The 17,313-nt window shown below is 44.0% G+C and overlaps 1 protein-coding gene across 7 annotated transcripts in view; it reads right to left on the bottom strand.

Annotated features, from left to right (window-relative positions):
- The window catches only part of prdm16 (PR domain containing 16), a 164,769-nt gene that overhangs the window by 110,895 nt on the left and 36,561 nt on the right, over positions 1 to 17,313 (bottom strand). For all 7 annotated transcript variants that reach the window (XM_028993327.1, XM_028993332.1, XM_028993328.1 and 4 more), the window contains exon 2: positions 1,772 to 2,118. In XM_028993327.1, the coding sequence (XP_028849160.1) occupies positions 1,772 to 2,118 (347 nt within the window). The remainder of the gene's footprint in view (positions 1 to 1,771; positions 2,119 to 17,313) is intronic.

Below are 17,313 nucleotides of genomic sequence, written 5' to 3'. Positions count from 1 at the left end.
CAGAGGCGGCAGGGTGACGCTGGCCGGGGTGCAGGCTCCTCTGGGAGGCCGGCGATGGCTATTGATGCCTGTCTGAAAGAGGAGTGCAGGCCCTAAAGCCTTGTGGAGAAAAGCAGACAGGATATCTTGGAAATGGTCAAGCCACTCTATTGTTGTTTTTTTTTTTTTTTTGGGAGGGGGGGGTTACTGGAGAAAATTTTGACCTTCTGTATATTAATGTCATGCCGTGGAGGACAGTGGCTAAGTGGCAGCAGGATTCCTAAAGGACAAAACAGAGAGATAAGAGCTCACAGATAAACAAAGCTTCCAGTCCGATTATTCCAGGGATCTTTTTCCAAAGTACACTTCTTTATCACAATTCTAATCAGCACTTTTTAATTGATATCGTCATGCAGCTCTACTATCAACCAGTGGCAGACATGCACACCGGTCTAACCACCCATGAAGAGAATAAGGAGGTGAGGGAGTGACAGTGCCACAGAGAAGACGACTGCAGGATTCACTAACAGTGAAACAGTGGGAGATTTGTGCCTCATACAGTAACAAAAAATGCCGGATGCAATGCCCATTAGTCTATTTGTATGAGTGATGTACAAAATTGTCTGAATGTGTAGAATTGGCTCACTGGGTGTGTAGATGCTATATAGTTAGTTCCCTGTGTGTGTGTTTTATCAGAGATGTGGAGTTATATTGCTAATATGGTTCAGTGTATATAAATATTTCAGTATATTAAGTATTTCAGTGCTGTCGTTATGTGGTAAGGAGTCTAATTGTTTTGCATCCATCCAAGAAACAGCCTGGCAGGAGTGTCATAATATGAATTTAACAGAGAGAGATGTCTGCTGCTGGCCCAGGGTCAGGCAGTGGTTGCTTTTGGAACACTTTGGGGCAAATTTGGGGCAAATATAAACAAGGTGATGTGCACCATTCAATGTAAATACATATCTGTAGATTTTGGTGGTGCATTGGTTAAATTGCCATCAGTAGCAATACTAATAATGTAGGAACATTAGTATATACTAATGTGCACAATATAACACCAACAAACACAAAAATGCTTTTAGTTTTAGTTCGTTAGATCTGGTAAAGTGATGCTGGAGAGAATATCCATAGCCATAATTAACCCTGTCCTTGGTCTTTGTAATTGCGGACAAAAGTAATGTTATATATACGAGAACAGCAGAAACCCACATTGAACGTATTTATATACAGACCCTGTGGCCGGCCCAGCCCACTCAAAACTCATCAGTGGGGCAGCCCTGCAAGTGCAGAGAGCTGGCTTGATGAGGTTTCTCCAGCAACTCTAATATCCTGTAATGTCACGTTGAAATGAAAATTAATAGTGCAATATGTATCCACATTTCTTTCATTTCCATATCATGTGGCGTGACCAAATGGCCATGCTCGTGGCCCAGGGAGGCAGGGCAGAAAAACTGATACCTTTGGTAATCAGAATCACCATCTGGGAAACTTTCTGGAAATTGGCAAACAATGGGGCTGGGGGGGTGGGGTTATGGTCACGAAATGGATCCAAGCTCATTTGGGCCTCCCCACCCTTCTCTGACACTAACTGCATGAGTTTACTTACCTTACCTCTCTTTCAAGGTTGTTGTACAGAACGGATCTGCTCACGGACCTATTATTCCTTCAACATGAAGATAAACCACATGTGGAGATATGTACTCCATCTTAACTCCAGTTATTAACTCCATCTATATCACTGAGCTTTGATGTTAGTCAATGCAGAGCTTTTGTGTTCTATTAAACGTACCTCCCATCCATATGTGGACTCGTTAACTGTGCACGACGTTACGTTGTATGGTCCGAATCGCTCCCCCATCCCAATCTTGGTTTTGGCCCATATTCCGAGGCCAGCACCGGGCACGGACGACTCGCGCAGTTCCAGGTCACTGGGGATGGGAATATCATCTGGAATGTAGACGGGCACCTCATATGGCGAGCCCTCTTTGGGGGTGAAGTCGTCGTTGTTGGGGTGCGGTGACTGAGGCCCCATGGCAATGGGGGACATGATGCTGTCTTCTGTCTCATCTTCTGCACTTTCTCCACCCGGCACACTGGGGTCTGTCTCAAACATGTTATCTACTGCTTCACTGTCATCTGAGAAAGAAACAAAGAGAGAAAGAAGCAGACATTAGCAATTAGCACCCTGGACAGGGTCACAGTGTAAACTAATCACCACTGTGATGCTCTATAACAGAAATTATCTTTCATTTGATTAATTTGATAGTTTAGGCGACTCAGTTCAGATCGGAAGGCACTACCAGTTCTAACACAGAGACTGTGGCAAGGTGGCTGCGTTTCAGAATTCATGACACTGTGGCCAGTTTGTTCCATGCTGCAAGGGCAGCAGTCATTTCCTATCCTCTCAGTTTTCATGTAATGAGGATAAATGTCTATGTGTGTGCAAGTGTGTGTGTGTGTGTGTGTGTGTGTGTGTGTGCGTGGGCAAGAGTCCTCCCTCACCATCATCTATGTTTACGGTCACAACTGACAGTGTAATTGTGCTCTCATCAAAACCGACTGGATAATAATAAGACACAGACAGTGCTTATGATGGAAAAATCAAAGCTGCAGACAGTCTTGGTGCTAAAAAGCTCATGGGCCTTCTCCGCTTCACTGCCTGCAGTTACATTAACAGAGAGGTCTGTGCTTGCTGTTCCTACAGGACTGATGTAGGACAAAAAAAAACACAACAACCAGTCTGGACACATTATAAACACGTTCAATCTAGTGGACACTAACATTAGTGCCATAGTTAAAAGAAAAGCCAGCACAATAGGACGCTGGCTGAGCGGCGCTGGTGTCACCGTGTGGGCAGACTTGCTGTAATTTGTAGAAGCACCACTGCAGTTTTCTATCCAAACACTGGACCTGCAATCAAGCCTAACTATGCTGCAATTACAGCAGGAGTGTTTCCAATCACAATGCTTCAGACCCCCACAGGCCAAGAACTGCCAAGAAGCTGGCTTTACGGCTCCCGAAATGTCCACTTCTGAAATACAGCACTGTTTATATGTAGGCAAAGTGTTTTATACCTATACAGTCAAATTGATATGTGTGTGTGTGTGTGTATATATATATATATATATATATTGCATAAATTGCACATATATACATATATATGCAATCTTATTATATATTAACTGGGCTATGTTACACATTTTTAAATAGCTAAATCTGCAACTCATATGCATTTATGAAAAGTCAGAATCTATTAATCGCTACATGCTTCAGAATTCAGAATGTGCTCAGTTTGCTGTCATTACTCACTCTTTATTGTTGTTGTTGATACCCTCATAAACAAAGTATAATTAAGGTTAAAAAAAAATCACTGGTAGGGTGTTGGTGTGCAGTCTGACCAGGAAACCCCTCCCCTCTGGACATTATGACTGTTCATTGCTGATGTAATTCTGATTTTAGGGAGAACTGGACATAACTATGATTCCTCTCGAAGGATACGCTCGTAAACTCAGTATTCATTCAGCTGCCGAGTTAACGGACTTGTAACCGAATATGTAAATACCAGCTATGAATGCAGGCACAGGGCGAAGGAAGAAAAACGAGAGGGAAAGGACAGATGTTGTCCAACAGTCCTGGTCCTGAGAGATCCGGGAAATTTATCCAATAAAACTCAGCTTGTTAAAACTGATTCTGCGTCATCCTGTGATTTTGAGGGGAAAGAAACATTTTGGTCATTTCTTCTTCTTCTTCTTCATCTCTTTTTTTTTTTTTTTTATGATCAGACTTTCATAGGCACTTTGGCGAGGCAGGCAACACCAGAAAATACCAGGGCCAGCGGTAGCTTCCCATTTTCACAGATCAATTAAACTTTTATGACCAAAGCCTATCTGGTGCACTTTTCAGGAATCAAACGTGTTTCTCAGCCATTAAAAAATCTCTCTTTTCCCTCTCCCCCCTTCTTTTCTTGGCATCTGACCCTACCGAATACAATTTCAACCAAAGACAGGATTGGAAAATCTATTAACCCTCCTAAAGGTTCCTGAGGCAATGCACAAGGACCCCTCTACGGAAATGCACACGTTCATGTGCATACACCTTATGACAGACTGTAATTTTAATGAGGAAAACTTGTGCCACAAGAAAAAAACAAGGGATTTTGTGAGACCACGGGAACATGAACAAAGGAATTTGAGGCTCTTGGTTGTATTTTTAAGGTTTTAAATATGCTAAATATGGCATAATCGGTCCAGAATCATGTATTCTTAACACTGGTTATAACAATCGGCTGCTCGCCGAATGCAAACCAAAGTGCATTTCTTAGGATTTTTGGGAGACAATGACAGCAAAATGAACATTCAGCCATTCAGACACTCAGGAATATGAACTGGTGGGTAGGGTTAGTCACAGACATGAGTGTCACTTCAGGGAATTTAAACGAAAAAAGTTGGGGGAAATATTGGGTAGGGTAGAGCAGAAGAGAAAATACGATTTAATGGACCAGGCAGTGAGCGGCAGAGGGACCAGTTTGACATTTTGAACCGAGGGCTGGGATTTGTGGCCCCTGTGTGAAAGCAAGCGAGACAGGGAAAAACAGAGAGCGAAAGAGAGAAATGTTAGCACTGTCTCCTGGCGGGCTCGCGGAGGCGGACAGAAACGTCCCGTCCTCTGTGCGGACATGTTTTTACTCTCTTTTCAGAGGGAGTCATTCATCCTGATTGCATCAGGGGTCAATCATTAATTCACACCTTAGGGGTCCTTCTGTTCGCTGCTGTGGCCACAATGAGGCCCTTGTTCCGCTTTGTTTTTCGACTGGAAACTATTGAAAGTACATGAAGGCATCAGATGTTTTTGCTAAATTGTAAAGGCTGCTTAAACACGGCCCTTTGTTATTGCAAGTCATGCCCGAAAACAAAGAAATACACCATTTACACACACAATCAGACACTCACACCCACAAAAGGTGTTATTCTAGTGGTTCTGCTCCTGAGCAGAAGGTCAGAGATGATCCACCCTCTCATGACAAAAGAAAATGAGAAATATTCTACAAAAATTCAACCATTTCCCAGGACAAATGGAATGTTTCCTAAGATTTTTCACATGAAGTCCTATTCTGTGTGTTTACAATGTTACTAGAATATATAGATATATATATAAGTGAAGCTGCCACTGGTTCATTCACACCCCAGCGTTGCAGCACATCTTGGCTGGGTCAACATCCTTCTGCTGCCTGAGGATGGCGGACAGTCAATTAGACGTGAAGGGGCTGACATTCTGCGTTCCCAACGTTCTACTCTTCCCCAGGGTCCCATCGAGACCTCTTTTATCGAATGCCTGCAAAGCCCCAGAGAACCGACACAAACAACTGAAGATGAGAGCTCCTCCTCGCCTCTCATGCAGTCTGAGTGAGAAACTTGCACTGGAATGTCTGGAGATGATACCAAATGTCATCTTTTTACTAGAATCACAGTTGAATGAAATGCTTTCTAGGTATTTGGTCATCATTAGGAAGAACTGAGGTTGCATATATGAGGTCTTGCTATGTGTGTTTATGGCATTTCAGCTGTCTGTAGTTAGCTGTCTGTACGATAAAATAAAAAAAAATCTTGTCAATTTCAGACAGAACTCTCTACATTAAGATTTCAGGGAAATCATTTGAAATCGGTCAGGACTGAGCGAGACAACACGTTGGATGAAAGGCACCTCCAGGGGATCTACTGTGTACTGTAGTACTTCCTGTCTCTATTGCTGGCTCTTTCTCTGCCTCTCTGTGCAGATGTAAGGTGATATTTTAACACTGGCAAGATCCTGGTGGTGCAAACCATGCATTTAGGGAAAGACAAAAATGTAATATTCCTCCAGACCAAATAAGGGAAAATGTTCCCCCAGTGAGAGCAGCAAACATGACACATTTGAAAAATGAGCAGGAGTTCTTGTGCAAGAACTTCAAAACATTATACACACACACACACACACACAGGGCTGGTTAATCTGGTACACTTGCCTGTAATGATCTAAAAATATGGTCCCACTTAGGGAATTATGGGTATCATTAAAGCTAAAAATGCCAAAAAAAAAAGTAGTCATACCTATACCCCCTTTAAAAATATTTTTTAAGGTTTTATCTTAGACTAATGGACTAATGGACAGATGTGTGTGTGTGTGTGTGTGTGTGTGTGTGTCTTGTTGCAAGTGTGTGTATATGCATCCATGCATCCATATATGCATCCATGTAGCGTGAAGTGGGAGGGGGTGACAGTGAATTACGATACTTAACACACGTTCAAAGAACCCACCACAGCTTCTCCTAGAAAAAGCAGCAGGGATCATTTCCTGGTAAGACTTAAAGTAGCAACAGCGCTCTCCTAAGTGGTTTGGAGGGTAGCGTTCTAAGACCTGCTCTTCACCTCCAGGACAGACGGTGCTAACAGAAAAGACCTTAACTAACAGCAGCTGTTTAAAGAGTAAGTGAGTAAGTGCTGAGCTGGGAGTGTGTATTCTGTAGGCCTCATAACTGCGATCATTCTGGGAGCTCATTAGAACCCCAGGCCACCCCCAGCCCTGGAGAGGCCGCTGCTCGGCTCTTTATTGGGCCTCGGCGTTTAAAACAGACTCATTTGAGAAAAATCAATAAGCTCTCACCAAGTTGTGCAGGACTTAATCAGGGATCGAGCGACTCAAGGTCTGCCGTAAAAATCAACGCGAACGGAGGGCTGATTCAGTTAGCCACGGGCTCCGGGCTTCCGGACAGATGCATGTGAACACATCGTTTGCATGCAGATGTACATGTTTAATCCTGGTTGCGACTTTATTTTCATCTCTTTGTATACCGATCAATACGGGGAGTGTCTTACATAATAAAATACATATGTGTGTGTGTGTGTGTATATACCTCTGTGCACATATGTGTGTGTTAATGTGTGTTATCCTGTTTATATGTGTATATAAGAATGTGTGTGTGAGTGTGTGTTTGCTGTCATGTGTGCTGTCAGCCACGCTGATTGCCATTCTTGCTGCTGTTCGTCCCCAGGGCACGGGGGGGCGGCCTCAGACATTTATTAACACGCTAGATTAATAGCGCTGGGAAAAGACATTTTCACAAACATGATAAATATTAATAATAATCAATAGCAACTTACATTTGCCAAATTGAGTTGCAAACATCACCCAGGGGGAGATAGGGGGGTGTTATATAGAGAGTGGGGGTGTGGGATACACGCATATACACACACACAGAAACAGGAGGCCATACCCTATCTGTACTGGGCAGCAGTAGACCTCTGTTTGTATTAACAGAACATCACACACACACACACACACACACACACACACACACACACACACATGCTGTACAGCCACAGCTCAGCTCTGTTGATTAAGCTTCTGCCATTCTTTATTCACAGAATCTTTAAATCTTTCTCAGCAAAAGGGTGAGGAGAGCAGAAATAAAAAGTTAGAAAAAAACAAATAGTATTTTGTTTGTTTTGCAAAAATTGCTTCAGGTTCCATTGACCGGAGCATTCTGATCAAAACTGAAGGCCTATTCAAAAATCAATCTCACTAAACATGAACTTGTAATAAAAAACCTTTTTTTATGCATGCAGGTATGTATTTAAGGCTGTGCTGTAGCTTCCCACCAGGTACTCATAATTTTTAGTTTCTCTTTCTTTTGTCAGTGACATCTAAATCTTTTTTCTTTTTCAAGCGTGGATGCATTTCCAATATGCAAGAGATGAAAATTTTCCAATATTTGTATTTTACTGAAATCTTCTTGGCCATGACTTTCAATGAGGCATCACAAAAAACATTAATTAAAGATGATTTACGTCCTTATTGGGTAGGGGAAATAAGCATAAATTGTCAAACAAACAATAAATAAACAGTCGTTGTCATTTCAGTATATTCTGCTGAGTGAAGTGTTATATCATGGGGTGATTAAAATAATAATTAACAAAAGAATAATTTGTGAGACCGAACCTTTTTTCGTCACAAGTACCCAATCAGTGTTAAAATATATAAAACCTGTGACTGAGTTCTTTTTATTCTTGTCACTGTAACTTTAACTGGGATTGCAGTCTACATCCAGGGACCAGGGTTTTCAGACATGGAAAAGCAGCATTTCAGCTGCTGGACTACTTTATAGAATCTCCTCTGGTTCCATAGCTATGCCAACCCTCTCAGGACAACATTCAACCTTTCCTCTGCCTTCATTTCCTCCTCTTCAGAGTGTGTTTACAAATGCACTTGAGAAAAAAAAAAAGAAGCTCACACTTCATCGGCCCGCACAACGCAGCCGCCCCTTTACTGAGGCCCATAAATATTCGATTAATGAGACATTGATCTGAAAAATAAACTGCCCCTCTGATTTCCATCCAATATTTTACTGTTGACTTTTTGGGCTTTTCAAACAGATGTATGTCTGTGTGTGTGTGTGTGTGTGTGTGTGTGTGTGTGTGTGTATTTCTGAACACCCAGGTATGAGGAGACAGAGGCTTCAAGTCTCAAGGGTGGACGAACTCCTCGACCATTCCCCAAACACGTCCAGAGACGAGACCCCGGCACTACAGAGCTTCATTTAGCAACCCACTGGGAATCAACGAGAGAGAGAGCGGACGAGAGGAATGGAAGAAGAGGAAAAAAGAGCATTAATTTTTATTAACAGGGAACGGCATTCATTCCCGGGGACAATATCTGACTAGTGGAAATGATTTTCACCTCTGCCACGGGGCGCTCTCTCCCTCCATACATCAACCCATTACTCCCAGACTGGCCCTGGACTCACTCATTAGCCAGTGAATTAACGGCAATCCTCGCTGCTATTAATCACACTGACAAAAGTGTTAGCGTGCCACTGACCCGCCTCTACGCTGGGACACGGAGAGCGTGCTAGAGAGGGAGGGCTGCTGGGATGTAAAGAGGAGGAGAGAGAAATAGGAAGAGGTGGAATAGATGAAGAGATGAATTAAGTGGTGGCTTATAAACAGGCCGAGGCCGTATGATGTAAACCCCTTTTCTGATCTGGTAATGACATAATACAGCAATATGGCAGCCAAAGCTGCAAAAAAAACATCTGAAATGTGAAATATATGTGTCAGGTTTATGCAAAAAAAAAGGCACCATTCTTCCAAAAGATGTTCCATCATTGAGGTGTCACATAATTTACATCATTGTTCTACTTCAACAGCACTACCATACCAATGGCCGATCCTGAACAGAAACAGGCGGTCCTCTCGCTCCCTGGGAATGACATAAGCGGAGTAACCGGGCTCCGTGCCAGAATCCCCAGCGCTGCGCCGACGTCAGGAAACACTAACTTTCACGATCGACAAAATAAAACAGACATCAGACCAAAACCAAGCAGCACAGACTGGGCCCGCATCCAGTGTTCTCTGCTCTATAATATTGACGCTCATTTAGAGAGTCATTTGGAAGGAGCATTGCATTCTGGGGGCTTTTTTGAGTACCCGAGGAGTGCCGACTGGTTTATGAAAGTTGGACGCCGTTGCGTGCCTGCAAAGCAGCATGCTTTACTGCAGTGGTTCTCACTTTCTGGCCCCTCGGCTTTCCTTTTTCTTATTTAGCAAGCATTTTGTCCACAAGCAGCCTTCTCATGTGTGTGGACTCAGGCAAGCGGGTCAGGCGAATTAGCCTAGGTCACGAAATAATCCGTCCACCGGGCCAGAGTCTGTAATCGTCCCGTTCTGGCTCATTGGGCATCCCTCAGCGTCCCACAACCCTTACTCCAGTCCCATCCAGGAGAAGCCAGTGTAGCAGACACCAACCCACACACACACATACACGCTCACAGCATTCATAAATCACTCCATCTGCTAAAGATGACGTTTATGGAGAAGTGACCAGTCGCAGGAAAAGCCGCTTCATAAAATGTCACAGGGCGTCACGCCCTTACATTCCCATGCTCGAGAGAAGAAAGACGGGCTTTAATCACAGAGCTTTCTCACGTCTGCCGTGACTAATAAATGATAAATGGATAAAATTAACAAGCGCTGGGCTGCTGATCACAGCCTTTCAGGTTCAGAGATGGTGATGGGCATTATAAAGTTCTATTGTTCGAACAACCACATAGGAATGAGCAAAAAGCCTTTAAATGTACTTATTTTAAGCTTAAACTTCAACATATTAAAATAATTTTGCATTGTTTCAGGAATTTAAATGTAAAAAAATTACAGATATTATAGGTAGAGTGGGTTGGGTAGATATCACAGTTTATCCTATTATTATTGCTATTAAATCAGAAATTAAGTTGGTACCTGAATTTTATTTTTATCTTGCATGCAAATTATTACCTAGTGTTATCATTTTTTTTACCTAGTGTTATCAATATCTTTTGGCCTATATAATCAATAATCAAGTATCCAATATCAGCCAAGTCCTAGTTATAGTTGTTAATTGTGTTAAATGCACAAATGTATTTTTTTCCCCTTGATTGATTTTTTCATTTCCTAAGGTGAAAGGCTGAGGCATGAAAAGATCAATCTTTTTTTAGCTTCAACTTTGTCTTTCTATTGACTTTTCTTCAGTTTCTATTAAAAGTGAGTAAAAGAGACCGGTTAAATTTCAGCCCTGGCAAATTAATGAAGTGTCAGATTTGATTATATGGTTTAAAAAAAAGTTGCGTTTGTGTTATTCAGTTTCGAGAGCCCATAATCTACTTAAGATCAGGCCTACTTATCTTAAGCCTGGCTGTTTCTGCCAGTGTCAGTGCCCCCTGTGATACTCTCACCGAAATGTCTCCAAGTGAAATACGTCCAAAGAACACAGGCCTACAGTAAAAAAGAATAGTGCTGCACATCTGGAGAACTCTGTAATTTTGCCCAGGGCCATGCAAACAAACACATCTCATCAAAGAGCCGTTTCAGACTGATACAGGACATTCAGCGTTTTGAGCCCCCCCTCTCTCTCACTCTCTCTCTCTCTCTCTCTCTCTCTCTCTCTCTCTCTCTCTCTCTGGGCAATAGAGACGGAGGAAGACATGTTGTTGTGCGGCGGGAAGGAAGCCGGGAAACAGATGGCATGCTGGGAGAATTGGTAGCAAGTGCATTTCAAACAATAGCACAGGTCCCTTCCTCCGCCGAGCCCGAGAGTGGCTGAGAACCCAAGTCCACAATCAGGCGCGCCACAATGCTGTATACAGTCCCACAACAATGGCCCGGTGAAAAGAATTCTGGGAACGATGCGCTGACCACTTCTCGCCGACTCCTTCCCTCTCTTACCACTTCTCTTATCGTTTTTTTCCCCCTTTCCAAACCACCTTACAATCCTGGGTCTACATAATCAATCAACTGGCCCAATTTTTTTCTCTTCATGCAGATGCATACACACATTTATTACTGTAAATGCTCTCAAATTATTTAAGTTCCTGCTTCATTTAATTAACAAAACACCAGGTCATGTGACCAAACACAGTCACTCAGGAGCTTGGACTTTGTAGGCCAGGTTCCTCCGGGTGTTTTACATAAATAATGATACTTTCAGCAGAAATGCAGCCTTTTCTGACCCCAGCAGGGTAACTGTGTGTGTGTGTGTGTGTGTGTGTGTGCACGCGCATGTTTTGTGTGTGTATGAGGCAGATAGAGGGGGAGTGAGGGAGTGAAAAGCAATTTTCTCTGTTTAAAGTCGGACGACTGCGCTGAATTCCGTATAATTGGGTGGTAATTAGGAGGTCGTAAGGTTGATTTGGGGAACAATCGTCCCTCTTTAGCTCAGGTGTCCCCGTGTGTAATCGGAGCAGACCTCCCTCCTTTGTCTCTGTTATCTGTGCCGGCGTGCGCTGTGTGACATCCCAAATAAGGCCGCGCTCTCGGGAGACGCCGGCCGTGCCGTGTCTATTACTCATACGCCAGAGACGGAGCTCAGCCCACCGGCCGCCCTCCGGCCGCGGCATTCCCACCAGACTGGCGCGCAGCCATGGGAGCTGCAGGTCAGATACAGGCGACGCCTCGATAAATATTGCGAGATGAACAGGTATGGTGGGCCACCGATTCCCATGCTTGAAAAAAATAGGTAACGCTTTCGCGAAAGTAGCACAGATAAAAAAAATTTTAAAAAATCCTATTACAGGTTTTTACTGAGGTTCACTTTAATTATAGACAAACAATATTAAACGATCAAAAATGATATTTAAGCTCAATTACATCCAATTTCTAATCAGAGTCACATAGGCTGAGCAATGCATTATAAAACAAATACTTAAAATAAATATCAGAAAACTAGTTCTGAGTTATTTGACAATTACATACATGCAATGGCCTGATATGCATTATTAATCGGGGTCTGTGTAACAATAATTCACTTTATATTTTAATGTATGAATAATTTAAAAATACTCTTATTTTCACTTTTAGAGCACTTTAAGCCAACCTCTAGGTCTATCTTGCTTATAAGCCTGTCAGAAAATGTATAAAATAAAATTAATCAGCATAATAAGGCCACCCTCTCAGAGGTCATATCAGGTTAAATGAAACATGTATGAATAAAACAGCTACTTCACAGTTGCCAGTGTTGTGTGCGGCCAGCATGAATGTGTATGTGTGTAAAGAACCCGGGGCCTGAAACACACACTCCGGCAACTGGAACAAGCCCGCGGTCTGCCAAGGCCTGTTGCCTATTCATCACATGGGCCTTGTTTTGCTTCCTGGTGTTTTGTGTTGGGAGAAACTTTGATTTGAATGCTGATTTAAATTGATAGCTCACTTCCAATCCAATTAGCTTGTTTTGTCTGCGCTGAATAGATTGAAGGCCACGGTGGCCGTTTGCAGAGTCTCAGAGAAAACAGGGTGACCGGACGAGAGGAGAGGGGAAGGGACAGGGGACAGGGGACCGGAGAGACGGTGACAACACACGGGGCATACAAACAAGCCTTATCAGGATGTAGCATGGCACAAACACAAACAGGAGTGCGCTGCAAATGCACAACTCACAATACAGCCCTAAAGACGCATTCATTTGAGCCACCTCCACCTGTAAATTGGATGGATGCTCTGCTCTTTTGAAATGTTGCGATAAGATAAGAAAATACTTAAAACAGTTGTAAGTGACTGGTTGTCACAAGTGTTGTGTAACTGTAATTGAATGGATGTGAAAGTTTAAGCAAAAAAAAAAAACACCCCTTGTTTATATCACAACAGGACAGACAAACAGGACAGGGCAGTGGTGGCCTAGGAGTTAAGGAAGCGGCCCCGTAATCAGAAGGTTGCCGGTTCGAATCCCGATCTGCCAAGGTGCCACTGAGGTGCCACTGAGCAAAGCACCGTCCCCACACACTGCTCCCTGGGCGCCTGTCATGGCTGCCCACTGCTCACTAAGGGTGATGGTTAAATGCAGAGGACACATTTCACAGTGTGCACCGTGTGCTGTGCTGCTGTGTATCACAATGATTTTTTTTTTTATTCAAACCCTCCAAACCCTCCAAGCACTCTTTCAAGCACACAAGACACATGTCCCCTGACTAAATAATTTGCTACTGTAGGCCATAAAATATTTTTTTTCCCCCAAAGCAGGACACTCAAACCCTTCCTCCATTCAGTGTCATTCAGGCTCCTGTTCACCTCCAGAAGGACATGACGTGGAAATGAAGTGTTTTCTGTAATGATTAACCAAAGCATTCATGTACAGCCTGCTGAATATTCTATATAGGTGCTGCTATAACGAGTACTGACCGCCCAACCTCACATAAACTTTCAGTGACTTACAAGACAAATAGATCATTAACCTATCTCTGGTCTTAAAAAAATTTTAAAAATGGTTTCTCTTTTGTGTCTAGAGTGCAATGATAAAGCGATCGTTTAAAAGCATTTCCTGACTAAGCTATTTGAGGGGAGATCAAAGACCAGCTACTTTCAAAGAGTTCCTGATTGTTTTAATCAAATGATCAGTTTTTGTAGATGATTAAAACAACATGATTAAAATGCTTTAAAAAAAAAGATTTTGGAGCTGGACTGATGCAAGTATTTGTGCACTTTTCAACTTCAGACTGGATGCGCCTTATTTTTATTGATATGCCTCCAATGATGCCTCCATGACACATCTAAGCAAAGGTCCTTTGTATTTAGATCAAATGACCATATTAATATCAAATCACTGTACAAGCGATGCAAGTGCACGGCACGATCCGGAATGAATAAGAAGATACCCGCAGCATAAAGCACTGACACGCGCAAACAATGTAACAAAATGCATGGGAGCAATCAGTGTCGTCGGGGCCCTGCATTTCCCCTGACAGGAAAAAACAAACCAGCAGAGGATGCAATGCAGCGGCCAATAGGAAGAGATTGAGCAACATCAAAAGAGCGGAACTCAGAACTCAGGGTTGCATGCAGGAAAAACGCGCTTTCCAGAGCATTTCGGAGACTGAGCACTTCCACCGAAAAACAGTAAGAAAAAAAGCATAAAAAGGAGTTGGAGAGGACGGGTGTGCAGAAAGAGGGATGAAAGGAGGGGTATGACTTTGATACTTGGCCTCAGATAATGTGTGGCACAATTAGACGAGCGTGACAATTTCCATTATGGCTGATAAAATATTTATCATTCTTCAGAGATGATGTCGCCGCTCCGGCCCCGCATTTGCATAACAAATGGAACGGTCCCGTAACAAGGGGGCGAGATGGAAGCGGGGGCAGTGGGGCTGTGAAATGGAGGTGCTGGAGGTGCATTTCAGCCATCTCTGTATTTGATTTGCAAATCACCACCTCCTGTCATCAATTCCGGGCCGGTGCGGCGCCCGGCCGTTCGCCGCGCTGACGAGCAAAGCGAGGACAGGCCACTGATGCCACCTCATTGAGCCATTAATCACGCGGGGTGCAGAAAATGTCCCCAAAATTGGGCTCATCAGTCCTGATATTAAACGGAATTCAAGGTACAAGGACACAAGAGAGGAGAGGAGAGGACAGGACAGGCTTATGTTATAATGTTACTCTACTGTACCATGTTTTATAGCCACTGGCCACTTTATTAGAGACCGCCATGCTGTATCCAGGCCTGCAGTAATGTAGGTTTTCTACTCTATTAAGAAAAACTTATATCGGACCAAGGCACCATAATCGAAATGCGAAAAAAATGTAGGTGCGATGACGTGTTACAATGATTACAATGGCCGCAGCAGCAACGCATGCTGCAAAACCCCACCGCTCCTCCCCAACACCAAAGAGCCGTTCGTTCCGTGGGCGGGCGTAATTACGAGCGGCACACTGTGTGTGTACGGGGTCAAGGGTCAGGGCATGAGCTGTCCAGCCGAGGCTGAGGAGGACAGACGCAACAAGACAATGAAGAATGGGGCCTATCGCTCAGGCACGACCGGCCGCTGCCAGCAAAATGAATGAGCTTTAAAAGCATGGTGACAAGCTCTCGGGCCCGCAGATAAAATATAATCATCTGCGGAACTGAGAGGGAGGGCAAAGCGCAGAGAGAAGTCTGGCGCGTTGCGCTGGCTGTATTGATTCCCCTTAATAAATGCAAATAATAGCTGACTTAAAACCTCAGGTCACATTTGCCAATTAACGCAGGCGTTAATAATAACGGCAGCACACTGACACCGTCGTACATGGCAGGGCCGTGCTTTATTGTTATAGGTATAATAAAATCTTTTTTTTGCCTTTTTAATTTGAGTTATTGTTTTGAATTTGTCGATGTTGAAAAAAATGAGACACTGAAAGGGGCTATTTAAAAAAAAAAAAAAATCTAAATGTTGCACACACATGCAAACCTGTTCAGTTTAAAATATCTTGGCTGCCCTTACACATAGGATGTAAACTTACCCAACGCAGACATGATCTGGTAATCCCCTAGCGCGCTGCCTGCTTATTCGCCGCCGGTTCGCATGAGGTCTGGTTAGAAATGAACCGCGGTCCCGCCGCCCCGCCGCCTATCTGCCCGCCGATGTCGCTAACGTGAAAGAATGTCAGTGTCAATGTGACAGAGATAGCGGAGGTGCACCGGGACGATGAGCTGAAACGAGGGACCTGGCAGAGGTCAAGCGGTTTTGTGACAGGGCTTCAAGCACTCCAAATGGCATCACACACACACACACACACACACACACTTTCTCCTACCTCAGTACTTCTTACAGAACCTGTATAAGTAATGCAAGTGTGGGAGCACATTTTGTTTTCCGTTCTAATATTTATCAAAGAGACAGCGAAACCGGGGACAGCGGGCGTGGTGTGTGGGCCATGTGAAGCTGGCATGCTGTTGGGATTTGGGATCGGACGGGGTCGTACCAGGCACCTCTCCCTGGCAGGGCTGGCATACGTTTCCTGGGACGGTGGGTCCGGTGCATGCATTACTGCAGCGGGATGATACTGGGGGGTCTGGAGACTAAATCTCTTCCATATGACGCCGCTCACATGGCCCTGTCTGGCCACTTCATCTCTGGAGGGGTTAGGGGAGGGGGTTTGTGATGACAGGGGCCAGGGCTCGTCACACACCAAAGCTCAGGGTCTTTATCTTTTCATTCTTTCAAATACCAGGCTGCGGAGACACTCAGCCCCAATCGGACGAGACGAGTGCTCCCACGGCAGAGCAAACGCAACCCTACAGCCCATCACTGACAGTGTGGATGTAAATAAAGAAAATATGCCATTTATTTACGATCATCTGTCTTTTCAAATCCTTATAGGGACATCATCTGTTGCTACAACCACAAATATGAAGAAATAATGACCAACACATGAACAACCTGTAGACAGGTCGTGCTTTCTTCAGACATGGAGGCGGGGCCAACATGTCTTCCCGGCCTCCCCTCCTGGCTGCCACTGGCTTTGACCTCGCGGGTGGGCGCATTTTTTCCCCTCTCCTTATATTTTTTCAAGTGCCGCACTGGCCGGCCTAAGTCTAATCCTTGCAGTAATTCTCAGAGCTGATTGGGCGTTCTGGCCAGGGATCAGCACCGTTCCTGAGCCCTGCTAACACACACACACGTATACAGGCTCCCTGTCCAGCCAATACCCCCCCAAACCATGTCACAGCACACCACGCCTCGGGAACAAAAGACGCCCTGTTTGCTCACCCCTCACTTTCAAGAGGCTTAGGGACATTTTTCTCATTTTTGAACAGCTAATATCTTGCAAAAGTTGTCTAATCTCTTAAGTTTAAGTTGAGCCTTGTGAAAGAGCCGGACCACCGATGCTTATTACCTGACTGTTATCCAGCGCAGTTTAATTAGGTCAGGGCCTGCTGGAGGAGGCCACACCAACGGGAATCCAGCCACACCAACGGGAAAGGTCTTAAAAAGGGCCACAGATAGATACATGGACTAAAATGATAGTGAACGGCAGTAAAATGTTGTTTTCATTCCATCCCCCTTTTCACATCCGGTTG

The sequence above is a fragment of the Denticeps clupeoides genome, chromosome 10 (assembly GCF_900700375.1).
Source record: "Denticeps clupeoides chromosome 10, fDenClu1.1, whole genome shotgun sequence".
Classification (NCBI taxonomy): Eukaryota; Metazoa; Chordata; class Actinopteri; order Clupeiformes; family Denticipitidae; genus Denticeps; species Denticeps clupeoides.
Note: the sequence above shows the minus strand (reverse complement) of the source record. Positions and strands in the feature narration are given on the sequence as shown.